The 16301-nt window shown below is 55.1% G+C and overlaps 1 protein-coding gene across 1 annotated transcript in view; it reads left to right on the forward strand.

Moving 5' to 3' along the window:
* ITPR1 (inositol 1,4,5-trisphosphate receptor type 1) overlaps positions 1-16301 on the forward strand; it is a 307579-nt gene that overhangs the window by 158705 nt on the left and 132573 nt on the right. Inside the window, exons 29-35 of the mRNA XM_066351689.1 lie at positions 749-886; positions 1523-1648; positions 3771-3971; positions 7635-7886; positions 8980-9105; positions 12076-12204; positions 12878-12998. Of these exons, the coding sequence (XP_066207786.1) occupies positions 749-886; positions 1523-1648; positions 3771-3971; positions 7635-7886; positions 8980-9105; positions 12076-12204; positions 12878-12998 (1093 nt within the window). The remainder of the gene's footprint in view (positions 1-748; positions 887-1522; positions 1649-3770; positions 3972-7634; positions 7887-8979; positions 9106-12075; positions 12205-12877; positions 12999-16301) is intronic.

Consider the following 16301-nt stretch of genomic DNA (forward strand, 5'->3'; position numbering starts at 1 on the left):
TTTAGCATCAGATCTGAGTTCAGATCCCACCCCTGCTACTTACAGTTTTGCACCTCCTCGGTTTCCGTACCTGTCACAGGTGCACTGTTCAGGTTTACAGTGGAATGAGGGTTCAGCAATATGGCTCACAGGTCGGCCAGCAAGGGCTGTGGCTCTCTAGAAGTCTGTGGGGAGGGTGGGCAGAGCGGGAAGGTGGAGGAGCTCTGTGGTTAGAACCCTAGGACCCCAGACCAAGCTCTTCCCACGTCCTTGGCAGTGGCTCTGAGTGCCACATTTTAAGAGCGCTCTCTGAAACTATCCCCCCTGCTGTTGACGCCCTTGCCCCCTGGTTCCTGTGGAAGCACGTGTCCTCCGCAGACGTGGAATCGGTGTGATGGCATCAGCAGGGGAGCTACATATTGGAGGAATGTCCCGTTTTCAGTTCTGAATGTATTGGCCCCTTTGGCCTCCCTGCCCACCACACCCTGCATTCCGGTTTTCTGAAGTTAATTTCTTTAGAAACATTTTTGTTTTTCCTCAGCTTTATGGAGGTATAGCTGGAAAAATTGTAGTGTTTTCCAAGTACACAACGTGACGATTTGATAGACGTTATGAAATGATGACCACATCACTCGCATAGTTAGCATTTTGAGGGGGGGGGGGTGAGAAGGCCGAAGACCTTTCCTCTCAGCGTTGCAGGTGCACAGCCCGGTGTTACTGACCGTGGTCGCTGTGCAGAACTGAGAGGCGGCCGCCCCTGTCTCCCCAGATCCTGATCCGGCTCAGCAAGCTGTGCGTGCAGGAGAGCGCATCTGTGCGCAAGAGCCGCAAGCAGCAACAGCGGCTGCTCAGGAACATGAGCGCGCACGCTGTGGTGCTGGAGCTGCTGCAGATCCCCTACGAGAAGGTCAGGCCCCAGCAGCCCCGCCCACCACCTGAGGCCCCGCCCCTACCGTCCATGGCCCTGCCCCTAATGCCTGCAGAACCACCCTGCCCCTGAGGCCCCGCCCCTAACGCCTGCAGAACCACCCTGCCCCTGAGGCCCCGCCCCTAACGCCTGCAGAACCACCCTGCCCCTGAGGCCCCGCCCCTATTATCAATGGCCCCGCCCCTAATGCCTGCAGAACCACCCTGCCCCTGAGGCCCCGCCCCTAACACCCATGGCCCCGCCCCTATTATCAATGGCCCCGCCCCTGCTGCCTGCAGCCCCACCCCACCTGCCCGTGGCCCAACCCAAACAAGCCTTGGCCCCGCCCCTACCGCCTGTCAGCAGGGGTCCCAGCCCCAGCTGGTGATGGGTCCCTGAATCACATCCCTCCCTTTTGCCCAAGGCTGGTGGGAGGGAACTGGGGAAGTTGCTGGCTGCCCTCCAGGTTGAGCAGGGCAGCGGTCAGGGCTCTCACACTGCCGGGACAGTCGGTGGTGGGCTTGGACTTGACCCTGGCCTCTGGCCGGGGGATGAGCACTTTCTCCTGCTGACCACGCTCCATCCACACCATGCAGCCTGACCTCAAGCCGTTTTCGGGTGTCCCCTCCCGCGCAGGCCGAGGACACCAAGATGCAGGAGATAATGCGGCTGGCCCACGAGTTTCTGCAGAACTTCTGTGCGGGAAACCAGCAGAACCAGGCTCTGCTGCACAAGCACATCAACCTGTTCCTCAACCCGGGGGTAAGCGCGAGACCCACGCGTGGGCGGCACGCGGGCCCTGACGGGCAGCTGGCTCTGCTGTTGTGGCCGGTGGGACTGGGCAGCACAACACTCACTCAGGGGAAACATGTTGACCGACTGTCCGAGCACATAAATCGCCCTGCTTTGGGGCAGAGAAGGGAGGGCAGGAGGTGGAGGTTGCTAGGGACCAGGTGATGTATATTCCTGTTTCTTTTTTTTTTTTTTTTTTTTTTTGTATTTATCTGAAGCTGGAAACAGGGAGAGACAGACAGACTCCCGCATGCACCCGACTGGGATCCACCCGGCTCGCCCACCAGGGGCGACGCTCTGCCCACCAGGGGGTGATGCTCTGCCCCTCCGGGGCGTCGCTCTGCCACGACCAGAGCCACTCTAGTGCCTGGGGCAGAGGCCAAGGAGCCATCCCCAGCGCCCGGGCCATCTTTGCTCCAATGGAGCCTTGGCTGCGGGAGGGGAAGAGAGAGACAGAGAGGAAGGACGGGGGGGGGGGGGGGGGGAGAAGCAAATGGGCGCTTCTCCTATGTGCCCCGGCCAGGAATCGAACCTGGGTCCCCCGCATGCCAGGCCGACGCTCTACCGCTGAGCCAACTGGCCAGGGCCCCTCTGTTTCTTAATAACATTTCTCATCACATTACATGTCAGACAGGGTGGCGCTGATCCTCACACCGCAGCCCCGTCCTTCTGCGTCATGCACACGCGCTGTGTTTATACAAACACAGAATAGTCTACCCGCCAAGTCACTTTGTAACACTTCGCCAAGTAGATGTTTGTAAAACATATTAATGCATATTTTGCAATTTTTAAAAAGAGACGGGGGGGCATACGTTTGCACACACACTCACTAGTACTGCTAGAGCTCTGCAGGTTCAGGACTGCTGGACTGACAGGTCATGTTCCCTTTTCGTGGTGCTAAGAGAAAGAAAAGGCAAGAGACAGAGTGTAGAGCCCCCTACCTCACACCGAACAGGATCTCGGTAGCCCAGTAACTCAGGGTAAAAAGTAGAAAATTAAGTTTCTAGAAGATATTATGCAGATATCTTCATGACTTGTGGAAAGTGAAGTTTTTTTTACACAGTATGCTAAAAGCTCTAATCGTGAAAGGAAAATATTGGTAAGTGGAGCTTCTTTAAAATTATTCATCCAATGACACAATGGAGAGTAGGCAGAGGCCGCCAGCCAGGGCGTGGGAGATGGCATTCGCAGTGCCTGTGTCTGGAAAAGAATTCACGTCCAGAATACATAACTTGCTCAGAGAAGCCAATGAGGAAAAAACTGACAACCCACTTTTTAAAGTGGGCAAACACCTTTAAAACAAGACACACATAGCAGAGGATATACACGTGGCTAATGACATGTGACCAGGTGTTAGTCGTCAGAATGAAGGAAGATAGGACTGAAATTGAAAAGACGGACAATCCTAAGTGTTAAAAGGGGTACAGATTAGCCATCCTATAGATTGTAGTGTTAACATCTTTTGAAAGCTGTTTGGACGTGTCTTCTAAAGCCAGGCATATTTAAACTCTGCACCCCAACAATTCTGCTCCCGGGTATCAGCCCAACAGAAATGTGCATGTTGAGTTGCACGTTGACCAGAAGACACCATACAAGCATGTCCAGTACAGCACTGGTCACAATATTTATAGTAAGAATAGTGTCACGACTTGGGAAACTGGATGCTTCCCCAAGTGCCCATCGACGTGGGCTCCTCATACACGGACATGTCCATGGCAGCGACAAAGAGCAAGCTACAGACACAGGCGACCGCATGAGTTGGAAAAGATTGCATAAAGGGCAGGAACAGACAGGATGAATTGATGGTTGTAGAAGTCACCAGGGCAGTGAGATTGGGGGATGGGCCTCCTGTGTGGCCTGTTCCGCATCTTCATCTGGGTGTCAGTGTTCCCTTGGTGACCCCTTTCACCGGACAGTAGTGATTTGTTTAGTCCTCCGGGTGTTTACACGCCTGGAAAGCTTACTGAGGAGGAGGTGGCGCGGTGGTGAGAGCGGAGGACGTGTCTCTCTGTGATTTGGGCGGGCTCTTCTGTTCCCCCCGTTGCACTCGGCCCGGCCCCTGACCCTGTGCCCTGTCTCCTGCCCCCGCCAGATCCTGGAGGCCGTGACGATGCAGCACATCTTCATGAACGACTTCCAGCTCTGCAGTGAGATCAACGAGAGGGTCGTCCAGCACTTCGTCCACTGCATCGAGACCCACGGCCGCAACGTCCAGTACATCAAGTTCCTGCAGACGATTGTCAAGGCCGAAGGGAAGTTCATCAAGAAGTGCCAGGACATGGTCATGGCTGAGGTGACCGCCGTCTCCCGCTACATACACGCCGTCTCCCGCTACATGCACGCCGTCTCCTGCTACATACACGCCGTCTCCTGCTACATACACGCCGTCTCCTGCTACATGCACGCCGTCTCCTGCTACATGCACGCCTCTCTCCTGCTACATACACGCCGTCTCCTGCTACATACACGCCTCTCTCCTGCTACATACACGCCTCTCTCCTGCTACATACACGCCTCTCTCCTGCTACATACACGCCGTCTCCTGCTACATACACGCCTCTCTCCTGCTACATACACGCCTCTCTCCTGCTACATACACGCCGTCTCCTGCTACATACACGCCTCTCTCCTGCTACATACACGCCTCTCTCCTGCTACATACACGCCGTCTCCTGCTACATACACGCCTCTCTCCTGCTACATACGCGCCTCTCTCCTGCTACATACGCGCCTCTCTCCTGCTACATACGCGCCTCTCTCCTGCTACATACGCGCCTCTCTCCTGCTACATACGCGCCGTCTCCTGCTACATACGCGCCTCTCTCCTGCTACATACGCGCCTCTCTCCTGCTACATACGCGCCGTCTCCTGCTACATACGCGCCGTCTCCTGCTACATACACGCCTCTCTCCTGCTACATACACGCCGTCTCCTGCTACATACACGCCTCTCTCCTGCTACATACACGCCTCTCTCCTGCTACATACACGCCTCTCTCCTGCTATATATACGCCGTCTCCTGCTACATACACGCCTCTCTCCTGCTACATACACGCCTCTCTCCTGCTACATACACGCCTCTCTCCTGCTACATACACGCCTCTCTCCTGCTATATATACGCCGTCTCCTGCTACATACACGCCTCTCTCCTGCTACATACACGCCTCTCTCCTGCTACATACACGCCTCTCTCCTGCTACATACACGCCGTCTCCTGCTACATACACGCCTTTCTCCTGCTACATACACGCCTTTCTCCTGCTACATACACGCCTTTCTCCTGCTACATACACGCCTTTCTCCTGCTATATATATGCCGTCTCCTGCTACATACACGCCTCTCTCTGGGGTTCCGTAGAAAGTCTAGGCCTATTGCATCTGATCGGTAGGAACTGGCACCCTCTCCTGGAGCCAGACGGAGATAGTAGCCAGTGTGCGTGCGTGTGCATGTGTGTGTGCGTGTGGTCAGTCATGTGATGAACTTAAGCTGCAGACGCAGCCAAGAGTCTAATCTGATTTTTTACAGCAGTAAGTTTGTTCGTTTTAAGGAAGCTTGGCTCAGATTTTCCTAACAAGTAAAAAAAAACAACAAACAAACAAAAAGCCCCAGGAATAATAAACCAAAATACAGTGGTTGGAAATTAGATGTGGCTGGAACCCCTGAGCCAGAGTAGACTCCGTTCCCGTGGAGTACGCAGCCTTTAATTAGTCACCTGCTGTCCACACTGATGGGCTAGCTAGAGAACGTGTTGCTCACTGATTCACGAGAGGAAGCAGGTTCGCAGAACCAGGCCAGGTCCTGCCGCGTTCTCTGTGCCGAATCCGGGCCCTCTGCCACTCCTGTGACTCTGGCTGTCACATCCGCTCCGTTTATTCTGTCCACCTTTTTAAAACATGAAAACTTAGGTAAACCTACCTGCCACGGGGCTTTATGATCCCATATGTACGTGTGAGTCCGGTGGAAGGTCATTTAGTGTAGGTAAGAGTCCGCTGTACCACTTCATGGCTCTGTGACTCCGGACGTGTGACATGACTTCTCAGACCCTCAGCATGCATCTCTGTCAGGTAAAGGTCTGGTGGTGCTCACATGAGGAGCTGATAGGCAAATTAAATGAGATATTGATGACAGTACTAGGTAACAGGTACTGCAAGCCCACCATGCTGTTGTACTGTTCTAGGAAATTTCTAGATGACCCTTTGTTTAATGTTTGCCATAGCACTGTGACTTAGGGATCGGATTTGTCCTGGATGATGCAGACAAGAGTGAAGCACAGTGAGATTAGGGGCTTCATCTACAGCCACAAGAATTGTTAAAACTGGCCCTTGTTGGTGGCTCAGGAGATAGAGCATCGGCTCAGTGTATGGATGTCCCGAGTTCAATTCTTGATCAGAGCACACAGAAGAAGCAACTATCTGCATCTCCCCCTCTCTCTCCCTCTTTTCTCCCTCTTTTCTCCCTCTTCCCCTCCCACAGCCTGTGGCTCAGTTGGTCTGAGCGTTGGCCTCAGGTGCTAAAAATAGCTCGGTACTCAAGCATCAGCCTCCAGATGGGGTTGCCAGGTGTATCCCAACCAGGGTGCATGTGGGAGTCTGCCTCACAATCTCCCCTCTTCTCACCTTAAAAAAAAAAAAAAAAGAATTGTTAAAACATGCAGTACCTGGCCCTGGCCAGTTGGCTCAGTGGTAGAGCGTCGGCCTAGCGTGCGGAGGACCCGGGTTCGATTCCCGGCCAGGGCACACAGGAGAAGCGCCCATTTGCTTCTCCACCCCTCCGCCGCGCCTTCCTCTCTGTCTCTCTCTTCCCCTCCCGCAGCCAAGGCTCCATTGGAGCAAAGATGGCCCGGGCGCTGGGGATGGCTCTGTGGCCTCTGCCTCAGGCGCTAGAGTGGCTCTGGTTGCAACAGAGCGATGCCCCAGATGGGCAGAGCATCGCCCCCTGGTGGGCGTGCTGGGTGGATCCCGGTCGGGCGCATGCGGGAGTCTGTCTGACTGTCTCTCCCTGTTTCCAGCTTCAGAAAAATGCAAAAAAAAAAAAAAAAAAAATGCAGTACCTGACTATTTAGTCAGGTTCTGACCTCTTTTCTCTAGCTTGTCAAATAAAAATATGACAACAGCCAACCCAGCTATAGCCTTCTGGTGTGAATGAACCAAAATTGCACCTATTTTGTTGTTGTTGTTGTTGGATTTGCCAAAAATAGATTTTTTGGGTGTGCTTCAGAATTTTAGTAACTAGTGCATGTGTGCCGTGAGATGGGAAAGGCTGTCAGTGCTCTGAGCACTTGCCGTGGTGTCCGGCGTCGAGTTAGCGCTCGGAAAGGTGAGCCGTCGTTACGGGACTGCATTGGCCATATTTGGCCGTATTTACGTTGGCATCTGTACCCGCCCTTTGGCATTTTGTGCAGTGCTGAAGGTGTTTGATTCTTAAGGAGATTTCTAGAAAGCCACCGTGCTGGCTGACGGGTTGTGACAAGGATACCTTGGTTCTTTGAGGAGGGCTGAAAGGGAGGTGTGTCCTCGTGGGAAGTGGGTAATTTGTGGCCGTGACAAGGCGAGGTAGTCTCAGTGTCAGAGTCCAGAGGAAAAGTCCACAAGGAAAGTGGAAACATTTAGAAAAGAAAAGCCACAGCCTCGCTGTTAGGTTTGGAAATGCGAGTGTGAGCCGGGGTCCCCGTTTCCGCCTGGTACGTGAACGCTGGCGCCCCGACTCGCTGCTCCCCGAACAGCCTTTTAGGACCCGTGCCAGCTCTGTGTCTGTGGGTTAAGATGCTGCCCTGGAGGGCTCTCCGTCCTCTGGTGATGGGAACGGGTGACAGTGAGATGGGTGTGGTCACCTGGGTGAGGCTGGTTCGGGAGGGTCAGTGCCAGCAGGTCACCTCTCTCTGCGGATAGGCCTCTTCTTCCCTGCCGTCCCCACCCCTGCAGCTCGTGACGTAAACCGCGCCCGTGCTTTTGCAGCTGGTGAACTCCGGGGAGGACGTCCTCGTGTTCTACAATGACAGAGCCTCCTTCCAGACTCTGATCCAGATGATGAGGTCGGAGCGGGACCGGATGGACGAGAACAGCCCGCTCATGTACCACATCCACCTGGTGGAGCTGCTGGCCGTGTGCACGGAGGGCAAGAACGTCTACACCGAGATCAAGTGCAACTCCCTGCTGCCTCTGGACGACATCGTCCGCGTGGTGACCCACGAGGACTGCATCCCCGAGGTGAGCGAGCCTCGGAGGGCTCCCCTTCCCGAGTCTCCACGTGATGCTGGGGGCCTCGCAGCTCATTGGGTTGTGAGGTTTCAGTTTACTGAGTCTCGAGTGTTGATTTTGTGCCAAAGGAACGTGGGGGTGTTTGTTTTTCCTTCTGCGTCCCATCTGTGAGGGGTGAAGACAGTGCAAGTGTTTCCATTCTAAGGGACTAACAGCCCAGCCCACGGGGCAACGAGGATTTGATCTGAATTAACTTCTCAGAAATGGGCTAACCGTGGGTGGAGATTACGGCTCCTAGGGATGGATGGAAGTCCGGTCCTCCGAGTCTGTGCTTTAAAACGAACACCCGTATTGCAAAAACTCTCTGGCCCCAGAAAAAAAAAGAATTTGAGCCACAGATGTGCATCTCTCCAAGAGTGCGTTTGGAGGTGGAGCGCTGGGTCGGGCTGCCTCGTTCCGGTTTGGTCCGACTATGCCAAGCGGGTTTCCTGCCGGTGCTGCAGCCCCACGCCTCCCCCAGAGCCCCCTGCTCTAGAGCCCCGCCAACACAGTGCTGTGTCCTCAACCCTGTTCTGTTCTGTTCTTTCTGTCCGGAGGGAATGATGCCTCCTGGTGGGTCTAATTTCTGCGGCCTTCATTACTCAGTGACGTTCGACGTTCCTTTCAGAAAAGATCGGGTCGAGCACTTTGCCTTTTTACTCCTCTGAGTGTCCCTCTCCCAGGCACAGGTCGAGGGATTCTGTGCTGGGATCCACGTTGCAAACAGTGTCCCGGCTCATGTCATTGAACTCCTTTTCTGGTGTCTTGGCGTGAACAGAAATCCTTAATCTCACCAGGGTCAAACTGGGTCTCCGTCTCTTCTGTAGTCAGGGTTTTTTCTAATGTCATTCTTTGCCTTGAGCTCCTGAAATGTATTCTCTCCCAAAAGCTTTATGTTTTTTTAAACTTGATAAAATAGGAATTTTCAAAAATCGAGGGAATGACAGCCAGCAGGGGAAAACGGAATGACCGTCGTGGTCCACCCCCACGGGTAAGAGGAGGCGGCCGTCGATGCCCCGTGCGCGGAGCTGGCGGTTCACCAAAGCCCACTTCTCTCCCCCAGGTTAAAATCGCATACATTAACTTCCTGAACCACTGCTACGTGGACACGGAGGTGGAGATGAAGGAGATCTACACCAGCAACCACATGTGGAAGCTGTTTGAGAACTTCCTGGTGGACATCTGCAGGGTAAGGCGTCTCCATCTCTGTCTGCGCCTGGGCCTCTCCTGTGTAGACGGAAGGAAAGCGGTCCCATCGTCTCAGCTCACTGAGTCGTGGCACAGGGAGTCGGCCGTTGCTCCTACTTTCTCACGCATCTCGTTTCTACCGTTGACTCCCCTCTGAGGGTAGAGCTTACCTGTCAGCTTCAGGGAGGGTGGGTCACTTCTGGTTTTTCTTTCTTCCTGTGTGGATTAATTTGTGGATGATCACCTGGGACGTTAAAATACAAAGTTTATAAGGTTTCCTTATCCTCGACCATAACCTGTCTCTCCTTAGAGAGCCCCCTTTCTGAGCTTAAGTGGGAGGGCGTCGGCTCTCTCAGTTTGTTTTTTGTTGTTGTTGTTTATGTGTTTTATTCAGTGAGAAGCAGGGAGGCAGAGACAGACTCCCACATTCTCCCCGACCGGGATCCACCTGGCAAGCCCCTACCAGGTGGTGATGTTCTGCCTAGCTGGGCCACAGCTCCATTGCTCAGCAACCAAGCTATTTTAGCACCTGTGTCAGAGGCCATGGAGCCATCCTTGGCACCCGCGGCCAATGTTGCTTGAACCATTTGAGCCATGGCAGCAAGGAGGGGAAGAGAGTGAGAGAGAGAGATGAGGGAGAGAGAGAAGAAGATGATCGCTTCGCCTGTGTGCCCTGACCAGGAATCAAACCCGGGACTTCCACGCACCAGGCTGATGCTCTACTGCTGAGCCAACCAGCCAGGGCCTCTGTTAGGTTTTGCATCGAATTTAATGTACCTTCAGAAGCCACAGACTACCAACTAGCAGGACTATGCAGGGATTTAATCTGCATTTCTCAGTGGTGGAATTGGGGAGGGGGCAAGTATCATGGGTCTTCAGGGAGTAATTGTGAAGTGAGTCCCAGCTTTAGAAATGTGATGTCCAAAAGAGAAAAAAAAGGTACTTTGTAGAGTCCCAGAACGCGGGTTTTTTTCTTCCCGACTGTTCAGTTACCAAGGGTGAGACGGAACCTACAGGAACCGATTTTCCCTTCTAACCAAGGTCGGTATTTAATGACACTCAGGTGCTGGTGATGCAGACAAGATGTGTCCTCAGATTCCTCCCAGTCTCTTAAGTCCAGTCTGGTGGTTCTGGACTGGAACGGAGGGCCTCGATTTGTTTCTTTAAGTCGGGGCTCAGAAATGTTTTCTGTAAAGGGCCAGATGTTAACTACGCTTGGCTTGGTGGGCCATTTGGTCTCTGTCATTTCTGCTCAGCTCGGCCCTGGTGAAAGTAGGCGTGGCCATGTGTTAACAAATGGGCGTGGTTGTATTTCAATAAAACTTTATTTACAAGAGCAGCCACCGGCCCTTCGCATGGCTGACTCTGCATGGAGTTCTTCAGAAATGCGGTAAAATCAGTGCCTCACACCATCCTCTGAATGTGTCCACAGGGTGCTCAGTGTGACTCAGCTCATGGTAGTCAGTTAATAAAACGACTTTTTTTTTATTTGCTTCATAACTTTATTTTATTGTAAGCAATGTTATATCTAAAGTCTCAGGACTAATGAATTTGATAGTAAAATTTGACTTAAAAAAAAATGTGGTTTCACCTAACCAGGCGGTGACACAGTGGATAGAGCATCAGACTGGGATGCGGAGGACTCAGGTTCGAAACCTCAAAGTCACCAGCTTGAGTGCAGACTCATCTGGTTTGAGCAAGGCTCACCAGCTTGAGCCCAAGGTCGCTGGCTTGAGCAAGGGGTCACTTGGTCTGCTGGAGCCCCCCCAGTCAAGGCACATATGAGAAAGCAATCAATGAACAACTAAGGAGCTGCAACAAAGAACTGATGCTTCTCATCTCTCTCCCTTCCTGTCTATCCCTATCTGTCCCTCTTTCTCTCTCTCTCTGTCACACACACACATATATACACACACACACACACACACACAAACGTTTCCTACCCTGGCCCAGTAGCACATCTGGTTACAGGGTCATCCTGATACACCAAGGTTGTGGGTTCAATCCCTAGTCAGGGCACATACAGGAGGAGTCAACCAGTGAATGCATGAGTGTGTAGAACAGCAAATTGGTGTTTCTCTCTCTTTCTGTCTCTCTCTCTCTGCTGTTCCTCTCTCTCAAGTCAATAAAAAAAAAAGTTTTTAAACCTGTTCTTCTAAATGTCTAATGTTATTCTAAGCAGGAAAATTAAGTGTAGTCCAAGGGAAGTCTGAAGTATCTTCCTGCCCTAGAGCTGAGCGGCCGGACATTCTGAGTCAGGTCCGGCTCCCAAGTACTGCCCGCTGGTTGGTCACGTTGCTGTTGACAGCAGGGATGGTGGGTTTGGAGAGACCACGCCCTCTGGGCCTCACTGGCAGGTGTGATTCTCGTCCCTGTGTGGATTAGGATACTACCACGTGTGGATTAGGATACCGCCACTGTGTGGATTAGGATACCACCGTGTGGATTAGGATACTACCACTGTGTGGATTAGGATACCGCCACTGTGTGGATTAGGATACCACCGTGTGAATTAGGATACCACCACCATGTGGATTAGGATACCACCACTGTGTGGATTAGGATACCACCACTGTGTGGATTAGGATACCACGGCCCAGAGCAGACAAGTGGCTTCCGTAGGAGTACGGTTACTTTCAGGGACAACCTGGGCAGCTGTAGAGAGCATCCTTCCTTCTGCCTTTGGGGGTTTGAGATTGCCACACGTGGGCAGGGATCTGGGGATGGTGGCCGGGTCCACTGCACAGCAACATTACTGTTTTGTGATTCTCTTCGTGACTTGGGAGCTGGTCTGGCTCCTGTTTTCCATGATTTTTTTATCATCATTGCTCTCTCTTCAGGGGACAGGTGTTGACCTGCGGGCCTTGACTCTTCGTTGAAGGCCGATCGGTGGGAACGGTCACAGGTCACCCCCGTCACAGCGGGCCCGCCGGTCTCGGCGCAGCGTCTAAAGCATGCCCTTGTCCCGCAGGCCTGTAACAACACGAGCGATAGGAAGCACGCGGACTCGATTCTGGAGAAGTACGTCACCGAGATCGTCATGAGCATCGTGACCACGTTCTTCAGTTCTCCCTTCTCGGACCAGAGCACGACATTGCAGGTGAGTGGCAGGCATGGGGGCAGGGCCAGGTGCTGCTGAGGGTGGGGTTGGGGGGCCGTTCTGGGAGCCCTGGGGTCCCCAGGTACCTGAGCGGGCTCCGTGCAGATGGCTTTGGGGTCTGTTGTTTCCCCCTTTCCCTCGTCCGTCCCTCCCTCTGGTCTTAGAAAGAGAAGCTGTTCTCCATTACCTGCTACCATGTTACTCTCACTTTTTAAAAAAAAACCCTGGCAGTCTCAGTTGTAACTTCGAGCGTGAGCCCAGAGCGCATCAGAGGGGGTGCAGGGCTGGAGTGAGATGCCGCGGTCCCATGTGTGGGCCTGGTGGCGCTGGGGGTGCGCTGGGGCATCTCTGTGTGGCGGTCCCTCTGCCCCAGCGGTTCCAGAGAGGAGCAGCAATGCTCTGCTTCACACACCAGCTGGTAACCAGACAAGGTCCCTGTTCTCAAGCTTCGGTTCCAGCGCTCCTCCTGTGATTGGTTAGGGAGCGTGGAGCCTGTGCGCGGCCTCGCAGCGTGTCCGGCTTTCCCGCCTGGGCCGCGTCTGGAAGCCAGCCTATGGCCACCGCCCCCTCCCCCTCTCGCGCGTGGGCTCGTGAGCCCGTGTTCAGTGTCGTCTCAGTGACGGTGGGCATGGCCGTCACCCACACACGCGTCCCGCACCCCAATGTCTTGCAGACCCGCCAGCCGGTCTTCGTGCAGCTGCTGCAGGGCGTGTTCCGGGTCTATCACTGCAACTGGCTGGCGCCTGGCCAGAAGGCCTCCGTGGAGAGCTGCATCCGCGTGCTGTCCGACGTGGGTAAGGCGGCCACTGGGTTCGGGTCCTTCCCCGGAGGAGAGCGGTGGCCTGACCGGGACACAGGCCGCGGTGCCTGGGGCCCTGGCTGTAGCTGCCCTGCCTGCCACACCCCACGGGCAGCACAGAGCCAGGCCTGGGCCCCAGGTCTCCTTCCAAGCCGCAGCTCCCAAAATGAGCAGCCAGCCCGTCCCAAAGAAAGGAAGGCTTTGAAAGAACGAGATCCCACACTTAAATGTTAAATGTTAGGTCTCAGCAAGTTAGTGCGCACGGACGTCCGTGTTCCAGGCCCTGGGGGGTCCCTCGTGCGAGAAACTATTTGTGTCACCCGGTAAATAGACTTAGCCCCGTGGAGACTAGCTGTCCCGCGAGGCACACGTCCATTCCCCAGGACCGCCCCTTTCTCAGTGGTCTGTGGGTCTCTACGCCCCCTCCCCTCACATAGGCCCCCTCCCCTCACGTAGCCCCCCTCCCCTCACGTAGCCCCCCTTCCCTCACATAGCCCCCTCCCTTCACGTAGCCCCCTCCCCTCACGTAGCCCCCCTCCCCTCACGTAGCCCCCCTCCCCTCACGTAGGCCTCCCTCCCCTCACGTAGCCCCCTCCCCACACATAGCCCCCTCCCTTCACGTAGCCCCCTCCCCTCACGTAGCCCCCTCCCCTCACGTAGCCCCCCTCCCCTCACGTAGCCCCCCTCCCCTCACGTAGCCCCCCTCCCCTCACGTAGCCCCCTCCCTTCACGTAGCCCCCTCCCCTCACGTAGCCCCCCTCCCCTCACGTAGCCCCCCTCCCCTCACGTAGGCCTCCCTCCCCTCACGTAGCCCCCTCCCCTCACATAGCCCCCTCCCCTCACGTAGCCCCCTCCCCTCACGTAGCCCCCTCCCCTCACGTAGCCCCCCTCCCCTCACGTAGCCCCCCTCCCCTCACGTAGCCCCCTCCCCTCACATAGCCCCCTCCCTTCACGTAGCCCCCTCCCCTCACGTAGCCCCCCTCCCCTCACGTAGCCCCCCTCCCCTCACGTAGGCCTCCCTCCCCTCACGTAGCCCCCTCCCCTCACATAGCCCCCTCCCCTCACGTAGCCCCCTCCCCTCACGTAGCCCCCTCCCCTCACGTAGCCCCCCTCCCCTCACGTAGCCCCCCTCCCCTCACGTAGCCCCCCTCCCCTCACGTAGCCCCCCTCCCCTCACGTAGCCCCCTCCCCTCACGTAGCCCCCTCCCCTCACGGAGGCCCCCTCCCCTCACGTAGCCCCCTCCCCTCACGTAGGCCCCCTCCCCTCACGTAGCCCCCCTCCCCTCACGTAGCCCCCCTCCCCATGTAGCCCCCTCCCCTCACGTAGCCCCCTCCCCTCACGTAGCCCCCTCCCCTCACGTAGCCCCCTCCCCTCACGTAGTCCTCCTCCCCATGTAGACCCCTCCCCTCATGTAGCCCCCTCCCCTCACGTAGCCCCCTCCCCTCCCATAGCCCCCCTCCCCATGTAGCCCCCTCCTCTCATGTAGCCCCCTCCCCATGTAGCCCCCTCCCCTCATTTAGCCCCCCTGTCGACAGCTTTGAAAGGACGGCGGCTTTCCCCGTGACTGCGTCACACTGTCCCCGCCCCTTCCCCCGTAGACATGACATGGAAGGGTGATCTTCCTGCATCAGTCGAGGAGAGTCGTGTCCCTGTGTTAGTCCGTTAGACCCCTGGAGAAGCCACCGGAAGACTGAGCATTCGTAGCACGTCGTCACGGCCGAGAGTCGGGCTTGTGGCCGCGTTCAGTCGCCGCTGTGCCTTTCCCCGTCTCTCACGTGGTTGGGGGCTGTCTTTCTGTTGTCGTGTGGCCCTGTCTCAACGGCAGGGTAGGCTGCTGAAGGCGTGTGCGTGACCAGGCTCTGGGACGGAGCTCTGGGCGCCCCGGCACGCTGCCCACGAGTGACCGCACATCACACAGTCGCTGGTTAAAGTTTGGGCAGGTGACCGAGTCGACCCACTCAGCACTCTCTCTCGAGACAATGTTTTAGTGAAAGTCTTGGTCGTGCTGGGAACAGGCAAGGAGAGTGAGGGGCCCGCCCGCCCGAAAGCCTGTTAACCCCCAGAAGTCAGCCTCTGCCCCTGGGGGGGCTCCTCCTCCCGGCAAAATCACACCAGAGTCGCTGTTTTCCTGTTTAGCTTGAAAAGTGTAGCCAGGCACGCAGTTTCTAGCTGACATGGGGGGGACCCTAGGCCACCTGCCTTTTATTTTTAGATTATTTGTGTTTTTCTGTCCAGTTTGCCACCTTCTGTATTAACTGTTAGAAATGTGTTGGCTGGCGGATGATTTCTTTCCTAAATTGTCTTTTTCATTCGGATTGAAGACGTTGCTTCTCAGGTTCCCCCTTGCGGGGACCGGAGCTATTTTCCCATCAGGCGCAGGTGATAGAGCACCTTCTTAGCGTCTGGGCTTCGCTGTCACGGAGCCCGCAGGACAGGAAGGGGGGTGTCTTTGTTTTTTGGAGGCTGGGAGACTTCCCACGTGGAAAAAATGGATTAAGTCTCAGTTATTTTCCCTTTTTAAGTAAACTTTTTTTTTATTTGGGGATAATTTTAGGTTTACGGGAAAGTCGCTAAATTAGAGTTCCCGTGGACCCTTACCCAGGTCCCTGCTGTCAGCATCTGACACACCTTACAATCCCGGGCACGCAGCTCAGAACTCAGACACTGACGCTGGCCCTTTGCTGTGAACTGGACTCCAGACGCGAGTCAGTTCTCGCCACTCTTTCCACGCACGTCCTTCTTCTGCCCCAGGGTCCCCTCCCGGCGGCCATGGTGCGTGGGCGTGGAGGTGGCATGCCTCCCCAGTCTCCTCTGCTTTTGGTGACAAAACCCTTGAGCTTGCCCGAACTGCGTATCCTCAGAGCGCTTTGCCGTCGCTCAGAGCTGCTGCCCCCAGAACTCGCTTTGGGGAGCCTTACCCAGAGGTTGACGGGGTTCAAACCAGCCCCTCCATGTTCCCACCCACTGTGACCACTTCTCAGACTTCCCTTGTTTTTTATGACCTGGACAGTTGTGAGGACTCACAGTGTCCTGCAGATTGGCCCCCACTGTGGACTTGACCGATGTTTTTTCCTCTTGATTACACTGTAGTTTTCATTTTCTTTAGAGGGGAAGAAAGAGAAGAACCCATGTGGAAAAAAATAGCTTGCATCCTTGTAAATGTCCTTTGATGTTATGTTTGGTTTCAAATCAGCGTTTTGTAGACTGGCGTGTAGGACACCCAACTTGAAAGAGAATATTTTGGAAAAACAGTTTATTGGCCAAACAGGTGCCCAGTCTTGATAATTCTTACAATAG

Source organism: Saccopteryx leptura, chromosome 10 (assembly GCF_036850995.1).
Source record: "Saccopteryx leptura isolate mSacLep1 chromosome 10, mSacLep1_pri_phased_curated, whole genome shotgun sequence".
NCBI classification, from domain to species: Eukaryota; Metazoa; Chordata; class Mammalia; order Chiroptera; family Emballonuridae; genus Saccopteryx; species Saccopteryx leptura.